Here is a 26142-nt window from a genome sequence, read left to right as displayed (position 1 = left end):
CGATGGGTATTGGGAAAATTTGAGAATCATGTAGTAGCCTTAACCTATTGCTGTTACATTGAACTGGGTGAATGGAATATGAATGACAGTCATCCGATATGTAGCCTCTGAATTCAATGTATGAAAACTTTATGGTAAGAAAACTGTGAAAAACTTTAAAAATCACATCAAAATGAATCCAAATCATTAACATGTGATGTAAAATCTTGTCTAATGTTAGATAGTACATTTTAGCTAGATAGTTAATGAAATTTGCTAGCTGAATAGCATTTACTAAAATGGGCAATAACTTAACCTTGGTAATGTTAGCAGATTGCATTATATTTTAGATCTCAAAAACTTTGACAGTTCTCTTACCTATGCTAGAGCAACTGTACTGTAACTTTACTGAAACGTCACCGTTAAAGTTACCATGCAGGCTAGTTAGCTTGCCAGGCATCTAAGCTTCGCAGCAACTATTGATAGCCACAAGTATGCAGTTGCTACATAAATTATACTGTTGGAAAACAAGTTGGCTCTGATTAATATCACAATTGCAGTATCATTCATGTTTTTAGTCTTACCTTGTGGTATGAAAAGTTGATATTTCAGAAGGTTGGCTAGCTACAGTTCTGTCTCAATCGTGCACTCTCTGGATGCCGCTCTTTTTTCCCAGGTGGTTGGCTATGTCAACCTATAACTCCTCCATCTTTTGCACCCCTCCATAGGTGTGCGACGCTATAGGCTGTGTCCTTCTCCCAAAGAATGAGAAGCTATACATTGATTGGCTTTTTGAACATGGACATGGAGATGGTGATTGGACATGGTTGACAGCCTAACGTGAGTAGAATGGCGCCAACGCCATGCTCTCTCAACTGAGCTACAGAGGACCACGCTGAGTATGATATGCACTGTTATAAACTGGGTGGTTCGAGCCCTGAATGCTGATTGGCTGACAGCTGTGGTGTATCAGACCGTATACCACGGGTATGACAAAACATTTATTTTTACTGCTCTAATGACGTTGGTAGCCAGTTTATAATAGAGATAAGGCACCTCGGGGGTTTGTGGCATATGGCCAATAACCACGGCTAAGGGCTGTGTCCAGGCAATCCACGTTGTGTCGTGCTAAGAACAACCCTTAGCCGTGGTATATTGGCCATATACCACACCCCCTCGGGCCTTATTGCTTAAATATACAGCCATTGACACATACAGAACAAGCTTGTAGGTACTGCCCTCCAATGGATAGAAATGGAGCAACAGGCCCTCCCAGTCGTACTGTAGCTCCACATTATTGGGTTGGGGTGAAAGCCTACGGGTGAAAGCAGCCAGTATCCAATCTATCCAACCCAGCTAGTTCAAATAAACATGCACTTCACATGTACTTGTAATTCAGGCCATAAAACCAGAGGGATTTACAGACAAAACCTTGATCCACGTCTCCTCAATGTAGTGTTTTGCTTTTTTTGATTGTTGATGGCATAGAGTAGACCAACACATTGGGTCCAGATGGGAACAGAGGGAGAGAAGCTGAGAGAGAGACGTAGGGAGACAGAGAAGGAGAAACATAAGTTACGTTGGCATGTTTTAGAGGCCCTGCCATAAGAGAGACAGACAGACAGAGGGAGAAGAAAGAGGTTGACATACATCTGTCATGCATTATTTCAGGGAAACCATTGAGAGAGAGAGAGAGAGAGAGAGAGAGAGAGAGAGAGAGAGAGAGAGAGAGAGAGAGAGAGAGAGAGAGAGAGAGAGAGAGAGAGAGAGAGAGAGAGAGAGAGAGAGAGAGAGAGAGAGAGAGAGAGAGAGAGAGAGAGAGAGAGAGAGAGAGAGAGAGAGAGAGAGAGAGAGAGAGAGAGAGAGAGAGTCTGATTGGTTCTCTCCTTTTTCAGGGGTATAATCCCCACACATATGCACAGTCCCTCTGAATTCCTCAGAAAGGAGTAGCCCTGCTTTGTGTCTCTGTATGGAACTGGTTCATAACCAGGTACTGATGGTCTTCAAACAACATTCTTCTCCTAATCAGGCTGGATTGGACCTCTGGGGCTGCCTCTAGGTATGTTGAGAGGACATGATCTCTCTCTGCTTTTCTCTGATTACCTCTCTCTCTTACTTTCTATATCTCCCTTTCTCTCTCCAACTCTTTGTCTCTCTATCCCCTTCACTTTCTTGCTCCATCGCTCTTTCTTCCTCCCTCTTGTTCTTTCTGTCTCTCCCCTGGTACATCATCTTGTACTCAGATAGAGTTGGAGTGGTTCCCAGTCCTGATTAGAGGGCTCTAGCTGCAACCTCTCCTAAAACCTCCTGCGGGGTCTATAATCAGAGGAGAATAATACACGTATCATCACAATATATTCTATTCTATTGTACTGGAATCTACAGTACTGGATTCATTTTGATGTGCCCCTTAATGGAATCATCTTTCCCCTGTGAGACACAAGCATAGAACCAAATGAGGACAGCATGTTATTCCCCTTCAGAAATACTTGTAATAGTTGTAATTATTTGTAATAGTTGTAATTAAATACTTGTAAATAGTTGTAATACTTGTAATTTTCAAGTTTATAGAACAATTTTCTGGAAACTTTGCAAAAAGCCACATTGGGCTTCAATGTATGAAAACTTTACGTTAAGAAAACTGTGAAAATCTATAAAAATCACATCAAAATGAATCCAAAACATTAATTAATGTCAAATGGTATATGAATCTGAAATGAAGTCATTTTGTCTAAAATAGAAAATTTGAACATATATTTTTGAAAGGATCAACTATTTAGTGTTTTTAGTATGTATGAAGAACATCTAACCTACTTTATTTAGTTGTCCTTTCTGGCTGAACTTGGAGCGATAACCTCCTATCTTACTCCTTTACAACAAAATGAATGGTTGTCAACGGCAGTATTTTGACCTCATCAACCACACCTTTTTGTTTGTCTGTTCTTTTGATGTGTAGAAGGAACATCAAAGTAGCTATTGAAGTTTTTGGTTGTCCATATTTGTAGAATTTGGAAGAGAAACAATCTCTCAAACTTTTCTGTTACTATATGAACGCAGCCCTATGTCTCAGGTTTGCAACCCTTTAAGCCCAATGTTGCATTTTTGCATCACTTGTAAAACTACCTTTATCTCTGGCTCAGAATGTTTGTTTCTTGATTTATTTATATTTTTTTACTGAATCAGAACACAGAAAACAATATTTCAAGTAATGTACTTGCATGGATGGCTACCAACATACACTATGCTTGTGTAGGGGACCAGTGTGGTCTCAGTCGAGTGGACAGGTTTCTAGTGTTTCAGAGGCTACTGATGCCACAACGATGCTACTGACACAACAAATACTAGTACGACATGAATCTGGGTCTAAGGAGATGCACTAGGTAGTGTTTGACATCATTGTTTTAGTTTAGGACCTGTACATGCTGCAATTCTTTTTTTCAACCACATGCCACATGGTTTTGCCATCGGCCCATGTTCCCATCAGCGTGGTCTGGTTTAAAGGGAATACGCCTGTCTTCCCATGTCTGTTACAGTAGTACTGGATTGAACCATCTCCGTGTGTGTGTGTGTGTGTGTGTGTGTGTGTGTGTGTGTGTGTGTGTGTGTGTGTGTGTGTGTGTGTGTGTGTGTGTGTGTGTGTGTGTGTGTGTGTGTGTGTGTGTGTGTGTGTGTGTGTGTGTGTGTGTGTGTGTGTGTGTGTGTGTGTGTGTACGTGTGTACGTGTGTGTGTGTGTGTGTGTGTGTGTATGCGCGCATGTGTGCCAACTAACAGCCCTTTTTTTTTTGCATTGATGAGGAACATTCTCCTTTCAGTCCCTTCCGATCAATCGACACCCCCTTTAGCAAATCTGTTTCATTCTTACAGTCTTAGAATGGCTTATAAATGACACAACACAGGGTTTTCTTGTTCATTCAAATCTTTTCTTCACACTTACGGGATGCCCGGACACAGTCGCCACACCACGAGCGGGAATCACCTCGGGAACAACGGGCGCCTCCCGGAGTCGAGAGAAAGCATGGCATTGTGGGACATTTGCCTCTGAATCAGTTAACATTCTTAGTCTCTGTTACACTAACTGACTCAAAAAAGAGAGGGAGAGAAAGAGAGAAAGCAAGAGAGAGAGAGCCAGAGGGGGGAAGAGACAGAGAGAACGACTGAAAGAGAGAAAGAAAAAGAGGGGGATGCCAACTTCAAACATTAGTCAGTCATAGTGTCATAGATGTTCAACTTGAACAGTGTTTTTTTATCCTACAAGACAATGCAGTATGATTGAGTAGACTGGATGTCGTGACTGTAGTCTACCTTACATCACCGTCTCTCTCATGTGAATTAAGACATCTAGTGAGTTATCCAAAGCTTCAGATGACACCCACTGTCACCAATCCTACAATGTCAAATCAGTGATTACTTCAAAGGGAAGGAATGTAGGAATAAAAGAAGAACTGAAGGAAGGAATGACTGATGAAAATATTAATGAAATATTTAATATAATTGGGAAAAGTGACAAGTTCCAATCACAGCTAGTTGGTGGGGGAGGGAGGGGAGGGGTGTAGACTCAGAATGTACTACTGTAAGACATAATATGTATTGTTCCCTGCAGCCCAAGGCATTGGGTATGGGTTATGCAAGATACCACAATACATCCCTTTCTCCACCTGTCACCATAACGTCAAAACAAACACAAACACAAATCCAACCACCAAACCATCTCAGATATCACACACATGCACAAGCATGCAAGCATAGACACACAGACACACTGCATGTATGCACATACACACACACACACTGTGTGGGAGTCAGAGTCATCATGAGGAAGTTTCCTATAATAATCTGTGACTCAACACTCAACAGCCCCCCAGGCACAAAAGAAGGAGGGAGAGAAAGAAAAGAGGGGGAAAGAGTGATTCGGTGAAAGTGAATGGATCTGACTCCTTGACGCATCACAGGCCAAGAGATGGGGAGGGGAGGGGGGATGAAAAAGAGAGGAAAATACTGGGGGAAAGAAAAAATGACTGGCGTTTGTGTGGGAAGAGAGAGGAGGAGCTTGAAAAGTATGAACTTGTGTGTGAAGACGCAGACAGACAGAAGTTGAAGCACTAGAATACTAAACGGAGGTTGGAAAAGCTCACGACTACCGATGGACTCTTTAGAACCGGAGATGGTTTGCTATCAACTGATCAAATAATAGGTTTGGACCGAGCTTGGGCATGAAAGACTCCTCTTCTCGCATCTTCGGACTGCGGTGCAATTCAACTTGAACCTGTGCAGTTTCCCCCCTCCTAACCTGTGTAAATTATACTCTATTAATAGAAGCGTACAAAGTGGAGAGTTTACCGACTGAACGAAAGAAGATACAAGTTGCCATAAAATGTTGTCATTATTCTTCTTGATTCTGTACATTCCTGCTGTTATGTCCTCATCGTCACGTAAGTACAGCAGCTCTTCCATGTGATAACACACGTTGTCTGTAAATCTGGTTTGGTAGGATATATCCTACTGTTAGATAATAGCCTACTGTCCTAAACCTTGTTAATGGGCTAAACGGTATTGTTTATGCGGGTTTCATAGGGAATGAGTGTACAAAATAATTGCTCTAACAATGGCAAGTCCTACATATTTTGAAACGATTATCCATAATATTGTAATAATAATTTGAGGTAAATATTAAGTCATTTGAACGCAGGGAATTAGATTTAGTAGGCTACTTTATTTTTCTAACCATTTCAAATTAAATGAACAGGCTAAACTTCATTATAATGCATTTCATAAATAAATAAAATAACATTTGAGATCTGTATCCAGCATCAAACATTATGTAAAATAATGCAATATTGCTTTATGTAAAATATTGCAATATTAAAAAAAAAAAATGTAAGTTCCATGAACATTCACTAGCCCTTCTAGATTTGATGAAATTGTGAAATATTAGTCCTAGCTAGACACAGATCTCGGTATTCTTGACCATGCTATTGAAAAACGGTGTCCCAAGATGGATTTCAACAGGTCGGCTCTTAATTCGTTTAACACATGTAGCACTGGGCTTTACAGAGGCAACACCACGGTGACATCATATGGTCGGGTCTCAGGGAATATTAACCGCCAGCTTAATACAAAGTCAAGTAAATCAATCACAGTGATGTGCTGCGGTATGTCGGCTAGATTTTATGTCTGTGTCCAGTTTATTTGTATAGGTGAGGTCATAAAACTACGTAGGCCTAGATTATTATTGTCCAACCGTGAACTTTTTATGTATTTTCAGTTGTTTCGATTAATGAAGAAATGAATGTATGCGACAGTAATGAGCTACTGCCTCTATAGCAAGAAGTATTGGACTTTTATGGCACAGGAGATTGTGCATTGCACTTTCCACAGAGTTGCTGGTTGAAGAGCAAGACCCACTGCTGCCATCCCCCCAATTACTCCAGTGATAGATTCATAACAAAGCAATACACGTTTTCTGAAAGGTTATTTTTCTTGGTTTGGATGTGCTTCAGCATTCTCCTCACCACTGAAGACCTTTAGGTTGCCTTGTGAACGGTCTCTCACCTTCCTTTCTATGTCATGTTGATGCTCTCTAGTTGAGGTTCTGTTCTTGTTGTCAAAGTTTCCAGTGAAAACCCCCACTCACTCATCATAGTCAAAGTAACTGCCATTCAGAAAACATCACATGGCTCGATATGGCTAAATGTTGCATGACTTCTTGTTTCACTCCACTCACATACAAGGCCTCCATCAAATGTTCCACATGTGGCTCCTTTGTCCCGTAGACGGACAGAAACACAGACTACCTTTGAACTGTTCCGTGCAGGAGCGAAAGGTAAACAGTGTTGTAGAAACCAGGGGATTAGTCGCTTTCCAAGCATCCTTGAAGACTGTCATCCAGAACCAGGAGGGTCTAAAACCAGAGGCCATTTTTCATCTTCACAACACCAGTGCTGTAATACAGGGCTTTAGCTCGGCAGCTTGTGTGTTTACTTAGATTAAAAGCAATGCTTTTCACCCCTGAGAAACAAACAGGGTGTTGCAGACTTTTCTTCCATCCAAGCACTTAACACACCTGATCTAACTGACCACCATCTTGGCTCTGTGCCTGGATGGAAAGAAAACCCTGCAGAAATGGTCAATGCTCAGACTCAGACATGAACGAAAACAAACATTCTGTACAAGCCGTCTAATCAGTGCACAGAACACTCTTACCAGAAAAAAAACGCATTTGCACCTTTAAACCATCATCTATATGAGCAGCCTTACCTCAGGGGACCTCCTTTCTAGAAACAAATACTATTTTACAGCCCATAGTTACTTCTTCAGAACCCATCAGGAGAGTAAATACACAAGTGTAATTGCAATCTGTCGTTGAGGTCTTTAGAATGAATGTTCTGCTGCTTAATTCAGGGGCATTCCCTCTGCCTAGCCCTTCCTGTAATACTGCGGTGGTGAGACCATGATTGTTATGGAGCTGGATCGTTGTTTGATTGGCTAATCACGACCTGGCTTCCTTTCCACGATGATACATTTACAGCATCAGCGTTGCTAGTGTTTTGGTGTAAATAGTGTGTGTGTGTGTGTGTTGTCGAGGAGGAGTTTTGGTCAAATTAACGTCTTCATAAGAGCTTCCTCAAAGCACAACACAGCCTTTATCTGACGCAGCTGTTCAACACTCGTGGCTTGAGGATGAGACTTGTAGAGGTCTGACGACGTGATAAACACTCTGGGTCTATGGAAGTGGAAATCTGGGTTCACCACTGACCTGGGAGTTACTGCTGTGTTCTAGAATACAGTAGCCTATTTGTCGGATATTCTCTTCTGAATCAGTAAAAACACATCTCTCTCTCTCTCCCCTCTCGTCTGTCTCTTTCCCTCTGCTTACTGGGAATCAACAGTTCAATCAACCATTCTTTAATCCATGTGTTCACTCATCCCATCTCTCTCCCCTCCAGAGATGGCAGGGATCTTACCCCAGGACCCAGCCCTGCCCATCGGCTCCACCCTCACTGCCACATGTTCAGTCAGCCCTGATCTGGGCCTCCACGCCAGCTCTCTGTTCTGGAGCCTGAATGGCCGCCGGCTGCCCAGCTCTTCTTACAGCGTGTTGAGCCCTACGGCCCTCAGTGTCACCCTGCCGGGCCTGCCAGCCTCTAGGCAGAGGTCAGGGGACAACCTGGTGTGTCACAACCATGGAGGACATGTTCTGGCCGGGTCCTGTCTCTACATTGGGAGTAAGTGGAACAAAACACACACACACACACATCTAGCAGCAGCATCTAGCGCACACACATAGCTAAAAGTTAACAGTGTTATACCAGTCTTATATCAGAGTACCATCCTCTGGTGGATGAGTAACTGTAGGGTCTTTAGTGCTGTTAACTCCTGTGTTATTACACCATGTTGTGGTGCATTACTCCCTTTACTACTCCCTGGACATGGAGTCTGACACACACACATACACACACAGGTCTGACAGACACACACACATAAGCACACACACACAAGCACACACACACATACACATACAGGTCTGACATACAGACACACGCACACAAACACACACACACAGTGTTGTCACAGTGCCCTAATCTCAGCATGACGTCCCTGTTCAACACCTTGTGTTCAGAAAGGGATGGAATCTTGGCAAAGTCCCAGAATTTGAACCCCAGACAGACAGAAGAACATTCTGGACTAAAATATATCCTCTCTCCCGCCACCCACCTTCTCCCTCAGTGCCTCCAGTGAAGCCAGTCAACTTGACCTGCTGGTCCAGAAACACCAAAGACCTGACCTGTCGATGGGCACCGGGAGGACAGGGAGAGACCTTCATCAAGACCAAATACACACTCAAATACAAACTCAGGTACACACTCCTTACACACACTTAATACACACGCATACACACACACATTCTCATTCTAATACAGTCTGAGTCTATTATACGTGTGTGTGTGTGTGTGTGTGTGTGTGTGTGTGTGTGTGTGTGTGTGTGTGTGTGTGTGTGTGTGTGTGTGTGTGTGTGTGTGTGTGTGTGTGTGTGTGTGTGTGTGTGTGTGTGTGTGTGTGTGTGTGTAGGTGGTATGGCAGAGAGAGAGAATGTGAGGAGTTGAATGCCGCCCAGCCGTACTCTTGCTACATACCTCGTGACCTCGCCCTCTTCACGCCCTACGAGATCTGGGTGGAAGCCACCAATCAGCTCGGCTCAGCCACCTCTGATGTCATCACCCTGGATATCCTAGACGTTGGTGAGTGTGTGCGTACGTGCGAGTGTGTGTGTGTGAGAGAGACAGAGACAGATAGAGAGACAGAGAGAGAGTAAGTGCCTGAACTTTGACCCTCTGGCTTTAGAGCTTTACATCTTGCCCCAGTTAAAAGTTGCCCTGGGGCACATATCCAGGATCAGCTTACCTAGCCCAAGACCTAACAGTAACCATTAGTGGAGAATTGTAAAACTGACCTAAGATAAACATCTAGGACCATCTTCATCCTACTACTTAGATCCCAACCCAGGATTTTGGGGGTGAGGGGGAACACACACACACACACACACACACACACACACACACACACACACACACACACACACACACACACACACACACACACACACACAAATGGGGGAGGACGGGCATTTTGTAGAATGGAAGACCAGACACACCCTTCCTTTTGATGAGCTCATTTTCCTTTTACTCACGCTGGGTGGTCACACACACACACACACACACACACACACACACACACACACACACACACACACACACACACACACACACACACCCTGCGGATGGGGCAGGGCTAGGAAGGTGGGCGATTGACGCTTTACACCACTCGAGTTACTACTCGCTGCTCCCTCATTTCCCTCCACACTGAAACTAATAACACACACTAACAGTACCTGTGCTGTATGACTTACTCTTACGGTCAGATCCAATTAACTCAGAGAAGAAAGAAATAACCATTATTTTAGACGGATCTTGCTGTTTTAAAGTAGTTCTGAGTTACGCTACCTCTTTCCCCTCCCCGTCCACAGTAACAACGGACCCGCCGTCAGGTGTGAGTGTGAGTCGTGTGGGTGACCTGGAGGACCATCTGAGTATTCGATGGGAGTCTCCCCCAGCTCTCAAAGACTTCCTGTTCCAGGCCAAGTACCAGATACGCTACCGGCTGGAGGACATCTCAGACTGGAAGGTCATGGATGACGTTGGGAACCAGACATCATGTCGTCTGGCAGGCCTGAGACCGGGTACTGTGTATTTTGTCCAGGTACTGTGTGTGTGTGTGTGTGTGTGTGTGTGTGTGTGTGTGTGTGTGTGTGTGTGTGTGTGTGTGTGTGTGTGTGTGTGTGTGTGTGTGTGTGTGTGTGTGTGTGTGTGTGTGTGTGTGTGTAGTAATCCCGGTGTGTTCTATGCAGGTGCGCTGTAACCCAGTAGGGATCTATGGGTCTCGTAGGGCTGGTATCTGGAGTGAATGGAGCCATCCTACTGCTGCTTCTACACCTCATAGTGGTGAGGACGCACACACACACACACACACACACACACACACACCCAAACACACACTCTAACCCCCTTTCTCCCCTCCTACAGAGCGTGTGTTATCAGGTTCGTGTGACTCCAAGTCTGGAGACTCCAATTCTACGTTACGTCGAGAGCTGAAGCAGTTCTTCGGCTGGGTACGGAATCATGCGTATGGCTGCGGCGGCATGTCAATCAAACTCTACGACCAATGGAGAGTCTGGATGCAGAAGTCCCACAAAACACGCAACCAGGTAGGTAAGGATCTAAGTAGAACTCACCTGCACTCGCGTACAACAACCACACACACAGGCATGCACACAGGTCTTATTGAATCATTTGTATCATCATGTTTGAATCTTTCAGCTTTTCTTGTGCAGGGAAATCCTCATAAGTTTTTCTCTCTCTCAGGTCCTACAAGGGGATAAGTCATAATACGCATCACCCCTGCCTTTAAACAACCAGCAACAAAGTCAAGACAACATGTGTGTGAAAAATGGTGTCCCCTAAATGCTGTGGTTTTGCATACACCATTCAGCGACGGAAGAAGGGGGCAGAAATACAATTTTGGGGACAGTGTCTCTACAACAGCTGCCCTAGATAGCCTATGCTGTAATTATTTAACAAGACATGGAGGAATAAGACATGGAGGAATAGTGATCTTCTTCCTACTGTGGGAATACTGGCAGCTCTGAAAAGCTAGAGATCCACAGCACCCTCTAGTGGAAGCTAACATACTGGGAGGAACAGTAGAGATGGAGGACCATAGTAATGTTTCTAGTCACATCCCAGTCTTAAACCATGACGACCCAATCGGAACTGTCTGTGACCCACTATTTGGGAACCCTGGTCTGCAGGGGGGGGCACCGTTACAAGACTATAGACTGACATTGTTGTCTGTAACAGTGTGGAGATCTGTCTTAATAATAAGTAGGGTCAGGAGTTTTTCCTGATCATATGGCTCTGCCCAGGAAAACCTCCTGACCATAATGCTAATGTATTTTTCTACAGAATTGTACTATCATATTTAAACTATTATGTTTTGTTACTAAGTTATGTTTGGTTACTGATAATGTTATTGACTTAATTATGAAATATAGTTTGGTTTGAAAGAGTTTGGAAGTCATTCTATTCACACACACTCGCACCCCCCCCCCCCCCCCCCCCCCCCCACACACACACACACCCCCAGACACATAACCCAGACACACAGCTGTGTTCCTCTATGCACTTACAGCCTGTCATGTTTATGTTACTGATGTTACACTGGGGGAGCAGGAATGATGTTCTCTATATGTAATCTATACATGACTCCATTAACCCAGTTTATACATGGCTGGTCTTACATCACCAATGACTACTGTGCCCTGTTTTATTCTAAAAGTACTTTGTAACAGAACATTTTACGAGTCCAATTTTCATGTTCACTACAGTGGCAAGCTTGTGGTGATACATAATCGGTAGCAACCCGACTCTGTTTACCCAGCATGTTTAGGGTCAACGCCCGTGTTGTCTGTCTGATTTTGATGACATGGCTGCAGGGTCCCGTTACTGCCGCCTGCGGTTGCCTGTTAATAATTAACCCGTGTTTGTTGGTCAGGGCTCTGCTCACAGTCTTTAGTTACCTCTCTCTGTCTCCCAGCACCCTTTATGTAAAGATACCCTATACAGTAACTTAAAGCTAGACTCAGCAATATGACATCATTATGCACTGCGGGTCAGATTTCTGCTTACAGAAACAGCAGCAATGCAAATTAGGAAGTGACAATAGTGGCAGTCTTGGTAAATCTGAATTCTGTTGTTGTTTATGTATGTATGTTATGCGGGAAGTTGCCCCAATATGTGCGATGATATCATATTGCTGAGTCTCCCTTTGAAGGCTCAGACTTGAAATACCTCCTGCAACACAGTGTGTACCAGAAAGACAGAGGGGGCATGTGACGATTGCTGCAGGTGGGAAAAGTGTAGCGAATTGACTATGTGTGACTAAATGGGTTTAAACCTCGGTCATCTGCGTGCCACAACGTTGTTAACCAGCTGAGCTAAAGCCTGTTATAGCTACCGTAAGTCTTCAGTCGCCAGGGAAGCGTACTCATCACATGAACATGGAGTCACGTCTATGACACATGAACTCTAAGAAGAGAAGTGAGATGGTGATTTAGGTGTACCCAGGGCTGCAGAATGGAGATAACGTTTCCTCAGCTTGTAAAGACCATCTATAATTCAGCCTTTGAGGCTGTGTTTTTCCTGAAGAGGCTGGATGGTGCCGGGAGTGAATCAGTGACAGAACAGCGAAGAGAAGGAAGAAGAGAGGAAAGAGAGAGAGAGAGAGATCTGTGTGCACGGAGTAGAGTTGTCAATTTATTCTGGGATACCTTTTGAGTGAAGTGGTCTAAAAACGTTTTGTCTATAGACGTGGAGCAGGAAGGACAGAGGATATGTTTGGACTAACAGACGATCAAAACCAGACCAAATCTCTTCTCCTGCTTGTTATTGTTGTGCTGATTGGTGATTGGGTTTCTAGCTGCCAGCGAATCACAGGGCTGCCCACACAGACACAAGTGACTGCTCTAGGAGAAAGTCCCTCAGCATTCTCTGAGGGTTGGCAACACTAGCTGGGAGTGACAGAAGAACAACGTGTAAAATAGGAAGAGAGGAGGGGGTTGGAAAATAGAGAGAGAGAGATCGACAAATCATGGAGGTTAAGAGACGTCCGATAATCGCTGGCAGGGAGAAAGGTTTGTTGAAGACATCTATTATGTAACATGTTTACATTAAAACATTTATTTAGTTGGCAGGGACAGTATTCAACACTGTCATATTTCTGTTTTAACATCAATGGAAAAGTGAAATGTAGAAGCTCTAGAAACGAGTAGGAGGAGTATGGGGAAAAAATGTATTTTTGTTTTACATGACTGGAAAATAAACATGATCATTATCATCACCATCATTACTTGTTGCTAGGGCCAGGCCCCGGTCGCTATGCTCTCCCTCCAACCATTGGCTACATCAACCATGACCTCACCAAGCCCAGTAGCCCCGCCTACACCTTCCACAGACGTATGAGCAGCAGCAGTAAGTCTCTGAGGTCAATCTCAGTCTCTTTGCCTATTTCTCTTGTATGGTGAGTAGTAGACCTTATTCACACCGTTTCCATAAGGATTCACACTCCAGGCTAGTAGGGCAGGAAGCAGAAGTCTATGGAAAGTACTGCTGACATTTTCAACAAGTTTGACCTTTAAATTCACCTTTGATCTTTGTTATTATGAATTATTGTGCGTTCTTCTCCACAGTGGTCTCTGTGGATTGCAGTCCAGGACCCCAGTACCACATCGATGCCAAGATGACCCGGTTCGGCCGCGTCGGTACCCCTTCTTACTCCATGCTAGGCAGGGCAAGACGCGCCGGTGAGACTAGCTATTCCCTGAATCAGAAAAATTGTTCAATCAAACTCTATTACCCCAGTGGGCATTTGTTGCTGGACATTCTTTACATTCTCTCTCTCTCTCTCTCTCTCTCTCTCCCCCCCCCTCTCTCTCACCCCTCTCTCCATCACTCTCACTCCTAGCTGAACTCTTCCAGACTCCAGGTCCAGGTGCCTACAGCCCAGAGAAACCTCATCTCAGACCTCCCTCCTACACTATTGGCTCTCGGTCACGCTACCGTATAATGGATTCTGTGCCCGCCCCTAACCGGTATAAATGAAAGAGAGAGAGACAGTGAGAATAGGGAGAGGGGGTAAAGAGGGACCCTATATCATTTGTATCATTCTAATCATCCTCCCAGGTACACCCTCCCTAACCTGCTGGGTTCCCAGGTGCCCCACAAGCCGTCCAGTGCCAGCTATAGCCTGGCGGGACGCAGACAGGTTGGCGCTCCATCAGAAGACCTGTCCATGACCCCTGGACCAGGACGCTACAACAGTACTGACCCCAGCGTCTACCTCACACGACAGCCGTCCTTCTCTATGCAGGTTTATAGCTTTATCTTATATTTATGTAGGTATTTAATTAGCTTTTTAGCTATTTATTTATTTACAATTGAATATTTTGTATAGTATTTTCTTGCATATATCTTCCTCTAAACTAGAGTATTGGGATGTTTCCCTTAAAATAAAGTTGGATGTGATTTTAATTTTGATTCAGAGCCGGACCACCCGGCCCAACGATCAGTCTCAGAAGCCTGGGCCAGGGACCCACAGCCCGGAGAAGGTCCTGCTCCACCTCCCCAGACCTCCTGCCTTCTCCCTGGGCATCAGACACTCGGAGTTCATTACTCCTCTGGTGGTGGTTGTTTCCGACTGATTTTTATTGTTTGTGTTTGTGGAAATGCTGGAGTCAGTTCTGAGTTAAATACCACTGTGTTGTTTTAATGAGCATATTTAGCACAATGTTGGAAAAGTGCGTCACAAATAGTGTTTTTATTATCCTTGTTAAGCCAAGTTGTGGATCTATGGGTGTGACCTGTGTTGATCTGTGTTGATCTGTGTGTGTGTGTGTGTGTGTGTGTGTGTGTGTGTGTGTGTGTGTGTGTGTGTGTGTGTGTGTGTGTGTGTGTGTGTGTGTGTGTGTGTGTGTGTGTGTGTGTGTTCTCAGTGTGTACATGTGGTTGTTCAGTGTGCAGGCATAGTGACAGTGATAGGTAGGCTCCAGTCACTGCTCTGTCCCAGCCCCATCAGTTCCATGGAACACACCTGAACTAGATAAGACCTCCCAGGAGACAGGCCTGGTAGAACTTTCTTGGTGTCCTCAAACGGATCGAACTACAGAGAGAAGGAGAGAGAGAAAGGGAGCCAGAGAGATCGAGAGAGAGAGGGGGGAGGAGAGAGAGAGCGTGAGAAAAGGAGAGAAAGACAGTGTCACACACACACACACACACACACACACACACACACAGACACATTATAAGAGTCTGCACTCACAGTGATCTCATGTGGGGTATCCTTGTTGTCCCAGTGGTATCTGACTTGGTACTTCAGGGGGAAGAGGGTGTGGTCAGACCAGGAAGGGGGAGGGGCCCACTTCACTAACAGCTTCCCTGGAACGGCTTGCAAGGTCACATTCACGGGGGTCTGGCTTCACAGCTGGAGTTTGATACCAAAGACTCTATATTCTATCCTCCCTGTGTAAATAGTGACTTGGATCAGGGGGACCCACCCCAGCCCTCACATCTTGACCAAACCCAAACTGTGGAGTACAGAGAGATGGACACTCTACCTATCATCACAACTGAAGAGATCAAAACAGAAGCTGATGGAGAGGGCTACAGAGTACCAGAACCAACTAGTGACTCACAGCCTGTCAATAAATCCAGACTGTTCTGCAAGGGAGAAACCATGTCGATGTAAAGACTGTGGTAGAGGCTTCTACAATAATATAGGCTTGACTAATCATATGAGGATACACACAAGGGAAAAATCGTTTCGCTGCGAAGACTGTGGCAAATGTTTCAATAACAAAGGAATCTTAAATTGGCCATGCAAGATCTCACACAGGGGAGAAATCTTATTGGTGCAAAGACTGTAGCAAATGGTTTGGCAACAAAGGAAACTTGACCATGCATATAAAAAGTACACACGGGTCTAGAGAGGAGAAGTCTTATCAGTGTAAAGACTGTGGCAAATGCTTCAACAAGAAGGCAGAATTTACTAGACATAAGAAATTACATGCAGCGAAAATTTATCGGTTTAAAGACTGTGGCAAATGTTTCAGCACAAAGGTTTACTTAATCAGACATACAAAGCTACACTCAGGAGAAAATCCTTATCACTGTAAAGACTGTGGCCAATGTTTCAACCGTAAGGAAAACTTGACCCTCCATACAATATCTCCCACGGGAGAAATCTGACAGTTGTAAAGAATGTGGCAAGTGATTCAACAAGATGGGAAATTTGACCGTGCACATGAGATCTCACACAGGGGAGAAATCATATCAGTGCAGAGACTGACAAATGTTTTCCTTATAGGACAGGCTTGATAATGCATACCATGATACACAAAGGGAAGAAATCATTTTGCTGTAATGACTGTGGCAAATGCTTCAGACAGACAGCAGCTCTGGGGAGACATATTAAAGGTTGTCACAGCAAGTAGAGAAAATGTTTTAACTGTAAGGATCACTTGACTGACCGTACAGTATTGCACACACGGGTGAAATCATATGGATGCATAGTCTGTGGATAATGCTTGAATCACAGTGTGCTCTTTCGGGCTCCCGAGTGGCGCAGTGGTCTAGGCCCTGCATCTCATGCTTGAGTGTTTTTTTTTACAGCAATACAATTCATTTCCTGTATTTAACATCATATGCTTGGTCAATTTTATTTATTTGGTTCGATTCCAGGCTGTATCACAACTGGCCGTGATTGGGAGTCCCGGGTTTGGCCAGTGTAGGCTGTCATTGTAAATAATAATTTGTTCATAACTGACTTGCCTACTTAAAGTTTAAATAAAAACATGTAAATAAAATTGACCAAGCATATGATGTTAAATACAGGAAATGAATTGTATTGCTGTAAAAAAAAACACGCTGGCAAATGTTTCAGTTGCTCATTAGCTTTCAGGTATGCTGTATGAAATAAAAGCCTTATCACAATGATCCATTTAAAAGATCTTCAGGTCTGTTTTTATTCACGCTATAAACAACATTTATATTGTCGCAATCCTCGCTAATGAGCCACCTTACAATTCCCACCAAGTATGTTAACCCTGTTGGAAAAATGCAGTAGCGTGATTGCCTTTCACGCCAGCAACTCAGGTTCTATTCCCGTTCCCTCAGTTCACAAAAATATTTTATTACGTTTTTCTTATTAATGGATGTCATTCTGAAATCCTCTCTCTTATGATGGCAAATGTAATCCATCATTTATAATATTGCTGTGATGCAGATCCATGTTGAGACTCTATTCCTTAGATAACGTAGTAGGGACTCAACCCCACGTTCATGGACACAATAATAGTTTTAAATTAAAATATAAATCATTAAACAATATTTATAGATTGAGTAATATTAAATGCGTGTTTTTCTACATGAGCGACTTTTATTATGAAGGCTGGACCTACCCCGGAAGCGGAAAGGATTTTCTGCTTTTCTCAAACATCGCATTACAGCAAGCTAGCGATCTCTTTAGCTAACATTATCACAGTTTATCCTTCCATTTCGTCGCTAAAGTTAGGTTTTATTTCCAATTAAGAATGTCAGAAAGAAAAGTTTTAAACGTAAGTACAATTCTTATTTACTCTGTCTTGATTTATTCTCAATTCGCTGAAAACGGGCAGTTGTTTAGCGAATGCAATGTTTGCTAGCAAGCTGCGTGTTGCTAATCAGGCTTGGCCATTGAAGCAAACACTTTTTGCTTCAATGTTACACAATAGTAGTAGCACAATAGTAGTAGTTAGCTCAATACGCTTAGCTAGCTATGTAGCTAGTAGTCGTACTCATTGTAGCTAACTAGCTATGTTTCCTGTCTATCGTTCCTTATGAGGATATACTGATATAGAGCAGGCTCTTGCTGTAAACGTTGAATGTTGTCATCTCTTTATGTGAATTGTGTTTGTCTAATTCTTGTATGTTTTCCTCTCGTTGTTGTAGCTACTGACTGATAAAGGCAATGTGAATCAGATATTTCGTAGTTAAATTACACTGCTGACTGTGTTCGTTCTCCTGTAGAAATACTACCCGCCAGATTTCGACCCGGCTAAAATACCCAAACTCAAGCTCCCTAAAGACAGGCAGTATGTGGTCCGGCTGATGGCTCCCTTCAACATGAGGTATGTCAACACTCTACAACCCTGCCCAGAAACAGGTACCATGAGGTGTGAGTGAATGAATGCGTGTGTGTGCTCTGTCCCTGCGTGTGTGTGTGCTCTGACCCTGTCCCTGCGTGTGTGTGTGTTCTGACCCTGTCCCTGCGTGTGTGTGTGCTCTGTCCCTGCGTGTGTGTGTGCTCTGTCCCTGCGTGTGTGTGTGCTCTGTCCCTGCGTGTGTGTGTGTGCTCTGTCCCTGCGTGTGTGTGTGTGCTCTGTCCCTGCGTGTGTGTGTGTGCTCTGTCCCTGCGTGTGTGTGTGTGCTCTGTCCCTGCGTGTGTGTGTGTGCTCTGTCCCTGCGTGTGTGTGTGTGCTCTGTCCCTGCGTGTGTGTGTGCTCTGTCCCTGCGTGTGTGTGTGCTCTGACCCTGTCCCTGCGTGTGTGTGCTCTATCCCTGTCCCTGCGTGTGTGTGCTCTGACCCTGTCCCTGCGTGTGTGTGCTCTGTCCCTGCGTGTGTGTGTGCTCTGACCCTGTCCCTGCGTGTGTGCCTTGCAGGTGTAAGACTTGTGGGGAGTACATTTACAAGGGGAAGAAGTTCAACGCCCGTAAGGAGACTGTGATGAATGAGCTCTACATGGGACTGCCCATCTTCCGCTTCTACATCAAGTGTACGCGATGCCTTGCCGAGATCACCTTTAAGGTAAATTTGTTTCTGCACGTGTGTCTGTAAACTGAGTCATAAAACACAAACTACGTCTTAGAACAGTGTGTGTACTCACCCAGTGTGTGTTGTCTGCAGACTGATCCGGAGAACACAGACTATGCCATGGAACACGGAGCCACAAGGAACTTCCAGGCGGAGAAACTTCTAGAGGAGGAAGAGAAGAAGATAACTAAGGACAGAGAGGAGGAAGAGTTGAACAACCCTATGAAGGTAGATCTCTAGAAACAGTGCTGGAGAACCTGACAGACTGATGATATGTTCTCTACCAGGTTTCTGGAGAACCGTACCGATGTGGTGTTGAAGAGCCATGCTGATGATGTTCCGTTCTAGGTGTTGGAGAACCGTACGCGGGACTCTAAGATGGAGATGGAGGTTCTGGAGAATCTTCAGGAGCTCAAGGAGTTGAACCAGAGGCAGGCTTCGGTGGACTTTGAAGGAATGCTGGGAACATACAAAGAGCTGGAGCAGAGGACCAAAGAGCAGGAGAAGGAGGAGGACGAGAGGGAGACACGGTGAGTACAGACAGAGAGAGAGGGAGGAGGACGAGAGGGAGACACGGTGAGTACAGACAGAGAGAGAGGGAGGATGACGAGAGGGAGACACGGTGAGTACAGACAGAGAGGGAGAAGGAGGAGGACGAGAGGGAGACACGGTGAGTACAGAGAGGGAGGAGGATGAGTGGGAGACACAGTGAGTACAGACAGAGGGAGACACGGTGAGTACAGAGAGAGGGAGAAGGAGGAGGACGAGAGGGAGACACGGTGAGTACAGAGAGAGGGAGAAGGAGGAGGACGAGAGGGAGACACGGTGAGTACAGAGAGAAGGAGAAGGACGAGAGGGAGACACGGTGAGTACAGAGAGAAGGAGAAGGACGAGAGGGAGACACGGTGAGTACAGAGAGAAGGAGAAGGACGAGAGGGAGACACGGTGAGTACAGAGACGGAGGAGGACGAGAGAGACACGGTGAGTACAGAGACGGAGGAGGACGAGAGAGAGACACGGTGAGTACAGAGACGGAGGAGGACGAGAGGGAGACACGGTGAGTACAGAGACGGAGGAGGACGAGAGGGAGACACGGTGAGTACAGAGACGGAGGAGGACGAGAGGGAGACACGGTGAGTACAGAGACGGAGGAGGACGAGAGGGAGACACGGTGAGTACAGAGAGGGAGAAGGAGGAGGACGAGAGGGAGACACGGTGAGTACAGAGAGAGGGAGAAAGAGGACGACGAGAGGGAGACACGGTGAGTACAGACAGAGGGATGATGAGGAGAAGAAAGAGGGAAATTGTTAAGCAATTTATTTTTTGGAATAGTGCAAGTATAGCAAAATAACAAAATGGTTATGTATGTGTTACAGGGAGATGCTAGAGAGAGCTCTAGTGAAGAGGTTAAGAGACTCCGACTCTGACTCAGACCAGGAGAGCGAGAGCAGCAGCAGACCAAAGAAACCCAGCACAGACAGACCTACTGACATCCTCACCACAGACAGACTCACTGACACACAGGTAACACACACACCAAACACACACAGGCCTCACAATACATGTTAACCAACATACTTATGTCCTGTGTATTGTTTCTGCAGGGCATGTCAGTGGGGGGGGTGAAGAAGGCCAAGGTGGAGAGCTGGGAGAGAAGTGTGGGGGGGCTGGGAGGTGGAGGGGCACTGGGATCACTGGTGGTGAGAAAGAAACCAGCGACCTCTGTCCCTAAACCTGATACCACAGTAACTCCTGCAGGCTCTAACACACAGACAGGTGAGCTATGGAGGCTTTAACAGAAGCTTTATGGCAGAAACTGCAATATCGAAATGACTTCGTATACACCGAGATGATTTCCTGCTTAAGGCGTCAGCATGCTTCAGTTCAGGAGGCGCCTAGCCGAACTAGTGTGCTTGCATACATACTCCTTTAAAAGACCTTCGCTTGAAAAATGAGAAAAAAGCAGTAATAGTACTTTGTGCATTTTGAGACATTGTAGCCAGTGTACACTTCCTCAAAATAGAACTCAAGAAATCTGGCATACATTTTTTATTTTGTTGTACTTTTTCTCCCCAATTTCGTGATGAATCCAATTGGTAGTTAGTCTTGTCCCATCACTGCAACTCCGTATGGACTCGGAAGAGGCAACGGTCGAGAGTCATGCGTCCTCCGAAACACGACCCCACCAAGCCTCACTGCTTCTTGACACACTGCTCGCTTAACCCGGAATCCAGCCGCACCAATGTGTCAGAGGAAACATCGTACAGCTGGCGACCAAAGTAATTTTGACGAGGAGATCTTAGTCGCGCAATTTTACATCTAACTAAGATGTTTGGTGCAGTATTTCTCAATGAAAACATTTGCATAAAAAAACGAGTCGTCTCTCGTTGAATAACAACAAAGACTTTATTGAAGAATCTCTACTGTTGACCAATCACTGACGAAGGGGCGTAGACTTAGGCTCTGAACTTCAGCTGTTCGGGCGCACACAATGTTTTCCTGGGGGCAACCCTCACTGAAAACAGACCAAAACATAGCCATAATATATGCAGGAATTCTTCCAGCTGTAAAGCATGCGGACGCCTTGTACAGCAGTCAATAACAACAGGATTCATTACTGTCAACGCTGTCATTATTGGCTCTTACCAATGCCTCAATGGACAGTGCAGCCTGAGAAGAGACAATTGTAGCAGTATTTTGTCTGTTAGCACCGCAGGAAGTCACTCTGCTCTACGTGTTGTATGGGTTGAAGATACTTTTACTGCTATTTCTGTCAATATAACTTTGGTACTTCCTGCTTTGCAGTTTCAAAGGCAGCTGCTATCGTACTGACGGAGGCTACTAAGCCAATCACAGCACAGAATGGGTCGTCGTCGCTCAGCCTCCTGGGGGCGTATTCCGACAGTGATGACAGCAACAACAGTGAATGAGAGAAAGGCTGGCGACGCTTTGGCTAATCAAAATGCTCAGTCTGTCTGAACTTCGTGATATGGAATTGTGTTGATATTATGTTGGGCAATTCACCTGTTCCACACAACCCAGAACGGTTTGGGATTTTCAAGATCACAACACAAGGATGGTTATTAGGTGTAAGAAAGGGGTAAGCAATTTGATGCCTGTGATTTAAAACTACTGTATTTGTTTCAGGGTATATAGGAGAGTTAAAGGGCTGAATTGTATCATTCTGCTTTGTGACCCTTACCCCCAATGTAATTAGTTTTCACCTGTGATTTTAGAAAATACATTTTGAAATGTCCATCTACCAACTACCCTCCAACTTTGTAAAGGTGTATGTCATGTTTTGACTTTTCATTAAATACATATTTTACTCTAAATCAGTGGTTCACTAAATGTTTTCTTGCACTGTGGCACATTCTAAACTATTTTCTCTTGTGCCCTACCCAATCTGAAAAAAACGGATTTGAGTACAATGTCTGACTTTTCTGGAGTCATAAAAATGTACTTTAGGTCCTAGCTAAGTGTTTTTTTACAGTTGTGTGTTATTGGGCAGGGGTCACTGAACTGGTCCTGGAGAGACACTGGGTGTGGAGGTTGTAAATGTAGGCCTGTGTTGCAGATAGAAATACAAATGTTTATTTTTATTTAACCTTTATTTAACTAGGCAAGTAAGTTAAGAACAAATTCTTATTTACAATGACGGCCTAGGAACAGTGGGTTAACTGCCTTGTTCAAGGGCAGAACAACAGATTTTTACCTTGTCAGCTCAGGGATTCAATCTAACAACCTTTCGGTTACTGGCCCAATGCTCTAACCACTAGGCTACCTGCCACAAAGAATAGAGTTTACTTGATCATTTCATGTACACACGACTTTACCCAAAGACCAAAATTCTCAGCTGTAGTAGGCTGCTTTTGTGAGTTTAGAACATGAAATCAATGTGACAGAAGCATAACTTTTCCTAAAATGCTCCTTGATTGAACTTCAAGGTATCACACTAAATTGGCTACTAAACAGGCACTGGTGTGTACTTGACTCAACAACAATCAAGTGATTGTAACAATGGCAACAACAACAAACTGCTCTCTCACACAGTCATACTCCCCACTTGTCCTGAGGAACTAGAAAATTCAGATGTTCTCTTCCACCTCATCTGGAATGGAAAAGGAGATTTGGCCCCCGTCTCCAATGCTGTACAGCATGTCAACTCTCTGCCTGCACATTCATTGTGACACGCTTGCATCGTGCCGTGGCTCTGTTGAAACGGATGTGGTTGGGGCAGTTCAAATGTATTGCTGGCTACTAATGCGTTTGGAATGAAAGATGACACTCCATGCCAGATCAACATTGTCATCTGCCGGTATGGTAGGGTACATTTCCGAAAGGGGCTTGGCATGCTCTTTATTTGAGCTGCTGAGCTCTCCTGGCAGGCTGGCACGTGCCCTGTAGGTGGAGTTTTTGTTAAATGTGTATATATATATATTTAGCTAAAACATTCAAAGACAGCCTGCGTTAAATATTAGAAATATACGCCAAAGTTTTTGTTTTTTTGTCAGTAAAGAAAATATGAAATGTTGGCCCATTCATTCTCAGTTTCGCTCAGATATCACATCACTATGTGGTGAAGATCTCTGAGCCCTTGCCTCACACTGATTGTCATGATAAAGATGATTCTGGTCCAGTAGAAGTGACATTTTTGGAGAAAGTGGACCCCTGCCTTTTGGCTGACCCATATGTGGTTTCTTGTTGGGTGAAAATGGAATTGGGTACTGTTGAATCAGTGAAGGTAACCCGAAGTGGACTTGTGATGATTTTTTTGTGTTTCTTCCACCCAGAGGGAGCTGGGGACAAGACTTGTTACTAGTTTTGCTCTCAGAAACAGGGTGTCGTTGAAAGGTGTGATTACTGAGGTAAGGGTGGAGGTGGAGCAACTGAAATAGATGATTCCCGGTGTCTGTGACGCCTGCCATTTGGTGCAACGCAGACCGGTGGCGAGCATGGTGAAACAGAAGAGTCACTGTCTGTCCTTTTGAGTTAATTTTGAGTCGTTACCCGACAAAGTCATGTTAGGCTATATCAGTTATCCCGTAAGAGCTTTTGTGCCGAACCCACTACGGTGTTTCAGGTGCCAAGCTTATGGTCACGTTGCAGCAGTGTGTAGAAGGGAGATTCCTATGTGTGCAGGAGGGCATGGGACAAAGGACTTTGTAGCATCAGTAAAGCAGCATGTGTTAACTGTAGGGTAGCCCTTGGTCATGACTATCCATTACATTACTCCATTACACATAAGAGTCATTAGACGAAGGAGTCTTCTGTAGGGGGGAGTTTTGTTAAGGACGACAACGCTCGGTCTGAACATTAACACGCGTCGCTTGCGGTATGGTTTTGGAAGCATAAGGACCTTATCTTTCATATTAAAAAAAAGAGGTTTAATTGATACAACTTTATAGGGCTAGGGTTAAGATTCACACATGGCGATGTGATACAGCTCTTGTTTATGGAAAACAGACAGATGACAGAGTGGACTACGAACACCCGTGTGTCAACAGAAGACACAAATAATGTCAGCTGCAACTGTGTTAAAGATACTGTTTTTTTTAACATTTATTTAACTAGTAAAGTCAGATTAGAACAGATTCTTATATTCAATGACAGACTAGGAACAGTGGATTCAGGGCAGAACGACAGATTTGTACCTTGTCAGCTCAGGGATTTGAACTTGCAACCTTTCAGTTACTAGTCCAATGCTCTAACCACTAGGCTACCCTGCCGCCCCACACAGGACAATTGTATGGTTAAACAGTACAAATACGGCCTACACTCAAAAAATTAGGGGTTCAACAAGGGTTCTTTTAAGATCCTCAAAGTTCTTGAAAGAACCTTTGGGTTCTTGGAACTCAAAATGGCCCCCAATAGGTTCTTCCAAGAACCCCATAGGAGGTCGGGTTCATGGTGGAACCTCCTTGTTGGTGGGGGTTATTGCAGGAACCTAACTGCCCAACTGAACATTTTTAAGATTTCCTACATTTTTAGGTAAAGTTTGTCCCTTGTATGATCTAAATTGATATTGTTTTATGATGATACCATCTATCTTTTCATATTTGTGCAAATCTTTATAAAACAGAAAATGGACACAATTCAATGGATATCAATCCACAGAGGTAAGAATATGTAGTCTATAAGAATATGCTGAATATAAAATAACTTTTGATAATGCTTTTCACACACATACCGTGTCCATAATGTAGAGGCCTATGGGATATTTGTTGAAGAAGTAAGGGAGGAGGATGGTAAATGTGATCTGCACAACATACCAACACCAATTGACATATCTTTGTATGCCTCCTTGTCTGTATACTTACAGAAACAAAAGTGAGCATTTCACTGTACCCTGCAATTACAAATGCGACCCTGTGCATGTGACAAAAAATAATAATCTAACTGGTAAAACAGTGGACAGTAAGTGTATATTTTGCATTTGTGATATGAAAGTAGAAGTATTTATGTTTCTAGAACAATACTGCAATTGAGAATCGATTCACATTTAGATGGAGTATTTGTCTGTTTTGGCTTCCAGAGCCAATTCACCAATTTAACAGAACATGTAAGGTCCTTGGACTAATGAGTAACGTGAGGCTCCTTTAGTCCAATATTGGGCTAACTGTAGGGGTGCTCATGTTACTGGGGATCAGAAGTCTCCATTGTCAGAGAGGCAGGTTGAAGTTGCCAGGGTCAGAGTTGTACAGAATGTGTCGTATGCTGAGGCAGTGAAGAAAGTAGAGGAAGATGCGTCAAGGGTAAGGGATCCTAAGAGGCTCCAGGTGAGTTGTAGAATTTTGCCAGTGCAGAGTGATAGGCCTACGAATGCAATGTGCTTCAGTAAGGTTGGCTTTTTAGTGTTTATTGCTATGGTTGTCAACTGTCCTGCAGGAATGGAATGGAAAATCACAGAAAATAGGTGTTGTGGTGGCAGCTGCAGAGACATACTTGGGTTTACAAGATTTTAAAGCAGAAGAGGGTGTGTTGAACGGTAGTGTCCCGTCCTCCCAGACCATCTGCCTGGTATAGGATCAGATAGGTTCAAAATAGTGGAATGGAGTGGTGGGTTTTTAATGGGTGAAGGGTTGGTTGGCAATACTTTTTTTGTATTACGAAGTATAATGAATTTATACTCCAGTCCATTTGGTGGCGGTAATGGGCCATTAATATTGGATGCCAACCGCCGTTAAACCCCACCGAAGAATACTTTC

The 26142-nt window shown here is 44.2% G+C and overlaps 4 protein-coding genes across 4 annotated transcripts; 3 read left to right on the top strand and 1 right to left on the bottom strand.

Moving 5' to 3' along the window:
• Positions 1-5351: 5351 nt before the first annotated feature.
• On the top strand, positions 5352-11472 carry LOC120033548 (cytokine receptor-like factor 1). The gene is made up of 8 exons (XM_038979944.1): positions 5352-5409; positions 7924-8202; positions 8705-8834; positions 9047-9216; positions 10002-10234; positions 10383-10476; positions 10558-10739; positions 10897-11472. The coding sequence occupies exons 1-8, from the start codon at positions 5352-5354 to the stop codon at positions 10918-10920; spliced, it is 1170 nt and encodes a 389-aa protein (XP_038835872.1). The 3' UTR covers positions 10921-11472.
• Positions 11473-13096: 1624 nt separating this feature from the next.
• odf3l2a (outer dense fiber of sperm tails 3-like 2a) lies at positions 13097-14971 on the top strand. Its single transcript, XM_038979952.1, has 6 exons — positions 13097-13223; positions 13450-13560; positions 13779-13892; positions 14054-14180; positions 14272-14458; positions 14631-14971. The coding sequence occupies exons 1-6, from the start codon at positions 13181-13183 to the stop codon at positions 14787-14789; spliced, it is 741 nt and encodes a 246-aa protein (XP_038835880.1). The 5' UTR covers positions 13097-13180; the 3' UTR covers positions 14790-14971.
• A 113-nt stretch (positions 14972-15084) lies between these two features.
• On the bottom strand, positions 15085-15822 carry LOC120033235 (interleukin-27 subunit beta-like). Its single transcript, XM_038979515.1, has 3 exons — positions 15780-15822; positions 15407-15522; positions 15085-15247 (listed from the first exon to the last, which is right to left on the bottom strand). The coding sequence occupies exons 1-3, from the start codon at positions 15820-15822 to the stop codon at positions 15098-15100; spliced, it is 309 nt and encodes a 102-aa protein (XP_038835443.1). The 3' UTR covers positions 15085-15097.
• Positions 15823-17570: 1748 nt separating this feature from the next.
• Positions 17571-22269, top strand: LOC120033550 (splicing factor YJU2-like). Its single transcript, XM_038979947.1, has 8 exons — positions 17571-17699; positions 18151-18251; positions 18784-18928; positions 19028-19162; positions 19283-19464; positions 20311-20458; positions 20539-20710; positions 21740-22269. Exons 1-8 carry the CDS (start codon positions 17676-17678, stop codon positions 21862-21864), a joined length of 1032 nt encoding a protein of 343 aa, XP_038835875.1. The 5' UTR covers positions 17571-17675; the 3' UTR covers positions 21865-22269.
• The last annotated feature ends 3873 nt before the right edge of the window (positions 22270-26142 follow it).

Source organism: Salvelinus namaycush, chromosome 40 (assembly GCF_016432855.1).
Source record: "Salvelinus namaycush isolate Seneca chromosome 40, SaNama_1.0, whole genome shotgun sequence".
NCBI lineage: Eukaryota > Metazoa > Chordata > Actinopteri > Salmoniformes > Salmonidae > Salvelinus > Salvelinus namaycush.
The sequence above is the reverse complement of the archived record's forward strand: the minus strand, read 5'-3'. Positions and strand labels throughout refer to the sequence as shown.